General features: G+C 30.4%; 1 protein-coding gene across 7 annotated transcripts in view; it reads right to left on the bottom strand.

Moving 5' to 3' along the window:
* The window catches only part of LOC106471162 (lysophospholipid acyltransferase 2-like), a 36647-nt gene that overhangs the window by 13153 nt on the left and 18896 nt on the right, over window positions 1–4598 (bottom strand). For all 7 annotated transcript variants that reach the window (XR_002613207.1, XM_013931750.2, XM_022399782.1 and 4 more), the window contains exons 7-8: window positions 2098–2133; window positions 640–730 (exon numbers count right to left, since the gene is read on the bottom strand). Coding sequence is in view for 6 of the 7 variants with exons in the window: in XM_013931750.2 (XP_013787204.1) it covers window positions 640–730; window positions 2098–2133 (127 nt within the window). In the remaining variant the exon portion in view is untranslated. The remainder of the gene's footprint in view (window positions 1–639; window positions 731–2097; window positions 2134–4598) is intronic.

Raw genomic sequence — 4598 nt, 5'->3', positions numbered from 1 at the left:
TAATAATGTGAAGTAACGGCAGTAGGTGTGCAGTTAATAAAGTGAAGTAACGACAGTAGGTGTGCAGTTAATAAAGTGAAGTAATGGCAGTAGGTGTGTAGTTAATAATGTGAGGTAACGGCAGTAGGTGTGCAGTTAATAATGTGAGGTAACGGCAGTAGGTGTGCAGTTAATAATGTGAAGTAATGGCAGTAGGTGTGTAGTTAATAATGTGAAGTAACAGCAGTAGGTGTGCAGTTAAAAATCTGAAGTAACGGCAGTAGGTGTGCAGTTAATAAAGTGAAGTAACACATGAGGAGTACTTGTCAACAATCTGAACAAAAGTTGTTAGTATTCCTACTGTTTACATAAACTATAAAACATTAATGCCTTTGGTGATAACTTTAAAAACCATCACAAGCATTATGTTACTAATATTACCCTGAACAACGACACAATATGTTTCAGCATTACTACTAAGAAGTAAGAATGAAAATGAAATATACATACAATCTGCATAACATTTTCGTTGATTGTTGATGCTAAAAATATACTTTTTATACCATATTTCAATCGAACTGAATATTGCTTTAAAACACCTAATTATAACACATAGGCCACCACCCGTTTAAACTAAAGTAAAAGTCTGTAGATACATACCTTTCAAATAATTTACTGGGAAGAAAGGAACCACAAAGATTAGAAATAAACCGAAAAAAATGCTACCGGCAAGCTTCCTTACAACTTGTTTCTAGAATAAAAAATATTATTAGTCAATTAACAATAAATATTAACCACAAAAACATAATGAACTGAGCACTTTTTTAGGGGTGAAAAAGAGTAATAAGTGTAAGATCTACCTTCCAAAAACAATCAGGTTATTTGGTGATTTTTATGTGATTCTTTCCTTCCTTGATACTAAAATATTACACGTATTAAAACTACTCTACCATAATAATCACAATTTACTTCAATCAATCTAAAATACCTAAAGTGGCATTTAACTTCTTGATAAAAAAAAAAACACTACTTACAGTAGAACCTTGAAACAATAAAAACATAGCAATTTAGGGCAGATATTTTCAGTCTCTTTCTTTATTCTACTATTTGTAACCAAAATAAAATCTTGCAATAATGGGCACCTTGATATTCACGATAAAGGGCAGTGTATTTAGTCTTGTTCTCTATACGGGCACTCGATAAAGCAGGTAGTAGTTATCTTTGTATGCCTGTATAGTATACCGCTAAATTCCAAACATTCCAGAAGGATGACCAATATTCAAACACTTGCGATGTTTATTGAATCAGCTACAAACCATATATTGTAATAAATGTTTTCACAGATTCAAAATGCAATCTTATTACTCGAGGGAATTCACACTGTATGATACATAAGCTGATAAATTCCATATGATGTTCTCGAAGCAGTGGTCAAGTTGGCTTATTTCTGTATGTGTGCTTTGTTGCTCTTGAGAGTATCGTATTACGGTGTCATGTAAACAGTCTAATGTCACAAGTGGTGTTTTGTTGCTTTATTTTCAGCAGATTTCTACTTCAGTCCTTCACAGTAAAATAAGCACAGAAAATAAATATGAAATGTTTAGCAAAAAGAAGTATTTTGAAACTTTGTGACCAATAATAAAGAAAAAATGGCACAGCTAATCAATAACCTGAGACCTCCTGTTGACAATGCTACATATCATGGCAACGTACAGCTCACGAACACCTGCATCCTACATACAGTAAGCAAAATTTAGTAATGTGAATATGAAATCCAGCTTTGTGTGGCTCATTTTTGACATTAAGGGCACCTTGCTATAGAGTGCATTTGGACGCAGTAGAAAGGGTGCCCTTAATTTTGAGGTTCTACTGTATTCGTTTTTACTCTTAAATTAAACATTAAGCATACATCAATGTATTTTTAAGATTTCTTAAGTGGTTATACTCAAAGCTCCACTTATTTTAGTTTAGGCTGATATGATTATTCTCTATTTCAAAGCAGAACTTTTAAAATACCATGAGTGTTCTGACACTTATCAAATACATTAGAACACATTCATGGTTTTTATACATGGAAAACTTTAAAAAATTAATAAAGGTGACAGAATACTAACTTACAGGTGGAGGAGATTCAATAAAGACTTCTTCAGGATTCTGTAAAGAAAAGATATTCTTTCAACAAATGATCCATACAAACAATCTCAAACTATACAAACTTCTGTATCTCTAAGTGACCATATTCTCACATATACACTAAACAAGTTAGACATGAAAGAAAAGAACTTAACCAATACAAGGTTCATGCTTAAAGATTTCTATTGGAAGTTTTCCCATTGTTCTGTCATGGAGAAACACCCTTCACATCAAGTTGGATCAAATAGCTAACACCTACTACTAGCTTTACACACTGAAACACAATGTAGTGGATATTTCTCAACACATAAGAGTTGTATTGTGTTTGGGTCTAATGTTCCATTCAGTAAGTGATTTACTCAATGGTCTAATTCTATTTTTCCCAGGTTTTCTAGTGACTAATAAACCTATGACCACAGAGATTTTTCATTTCCATAAAGGTTACTTACATTTCATTTAAAAGTTAATTAGCATTGTGGATATTTTACTGCTGCCAATCCAAAATAACTGTAGTGGGTTTGTCTTATGAAACGTTTACTCAGCTGTTTTGTAGTTACAATTAAGGTATGATGTCTTTAATTCCAAGCATTCCTGTACCATTAATAACTAGCACATCTAAGATAGTCCCAGTCTGATTTTACAACAAAATAATGATCATACTCAGATTAATTAGATGTTTTCAAATTAACACCTTTTATAAATACCAAGAAAAGTGAGTAATACAGTTCTCTTATTATTGATATTAATAACAATTAAGAACACATAGCCAAATAATACTGCGGAATTGAAGATGAATAATTTTGGTAATTATTGAACTCTCCTCTCATTATGTGTTCCTGAAGATGAATAATTTTGGTAATTATTGAACTCTGTTCCTCAGTATTCCTCTCATTATGTGTTCCGCAGAATAGAGTTCAATAATTACCAAAATTATTCATCTTCAGGAACACATAATGAGAGAAATACTGAGGAACAGAGTTCAATAATTACCAAAATTATTCATCTTCAGGAACACATACTGATAGGAATACTGCGGAATAGAGTTCAATAATTACCAAAATTATTCATCTTCAGGAACACATAATGATAGGAATACTGAGGAATAGAATTCTCTTCTTCTTATTATTATTACGTAATTACAAATACTGCGTGAAAATAAACTGAACTTTCTTTTCAATCAAAGATGCAATTCATAAGCAAAATCATTGAAATATTTTCCCATAAGCATGAAAAAACAGCCTTCTCTATGCAGTTAATCTTCTGAAGAACATTTACCATCCAAGGTGTTACTGAAAGTAAAACTATACAAAGGTGACTTCTATATACAATTAATCTTCTGAGGAAGATTTAGAACACAAGAAGTTACTGAAAGTGAAACAATACGATAGTGTCTTTTCTATAAAGATAATCTTCTGAAGAAGTGTTATTTTACAAGGAGTTACTGAAAATGAAACTATATAATAGTGACTTTTTTATATACAGTTAATCTTCTGAAGTATCACTATATAATAGTGACTTTTTTTTATACAGTTAATCTTCTGATGTAAAACTATATAATAGCAACTTTTTTATACAGTTAATCTTCTGAAGTAAAACTATACGACAGTGACTTTTTTATACAGTTAATCTTCTGAAGTAAAACAATATATGACAGACTTTTTTATACAGTTAATCTTCTGAAGTAAAACTATACGACAGGGACTTTTTTATACAGTTAATCTTCTGAAGTAAAACTATATATGACTGACTTTTTTATACAGTTAATCTTCTGAAGTAAAACTATATATGACAGTGACTTTTTTATAGTTAATCTTCTGAAGTAAAACTATACGACAGGGACTTTTTTATACAGTTAATCTTCTGAAGTAAAACTATATATGACTGACTTTTTTATACAGTTAATCTTCTGAAGTAAAACTATATATGACAGTGACTTTTTTATAGTTAATCTTCTGAAGTAAAACTATATGATTGACTTTTTTATAGTTAATATTCTGAAGTAAACCTATACGACAATGACTTTTTTTATACAGTTAATCATCTGAAGTAAAACTATATGACAGTGACTTTTTTTATACAGTTAATCTTCTGAAGTAAAACTATATGACAGTGACTTTTTATACAGTTAATCATCTGAAGTAAAACTATATGACAGTGACTTTTTTTATACAGTTAATTTTCTGAAGTAAAACTATATGACAGTGACTTTTTTATACAGTTAATCTTCTGAAGTAAAACTATATGACAGTGACTTTTTATACAGTTAATCTTTTGAAGTAAAACTATACGACAGTGACTTTTTTATACAGTTAATCATCTGAAGTAAAAACCATAGGACAATGACTTTTTTTATACAGTTAATCTTCTGAAGTAAACCTATATGACAGTGACTTTTTTATACAGTTAATCATCTGAAGTAAAACTATAGGACAGTGACTTTTTTTATACAGTTAATCTTCTGAAGTAAACCTATATGACAGTGACTT

The sequence above is a fragment of the Limulus polyphemus genome, unplaced genomic scaffold (genome assembly GCF_000517525.1).
Source record: "Limulus polyphemus unplaced genomic scaffold, Limulus_polyphemus-2.1.2 Scaffold4449, whole genome shotgun sequence".
Classification (NCBI taxonomy): Eukaryota; Metazoa; Arthropoda; class Merostomata; order Xiphosura; family Limulidae; genus Limulus; species Limulus polyphemus.
Note: the sequence above shows the minus strand (reverse complement) of the source record. Positions and strands in the feature narration are given on the sequence as shown.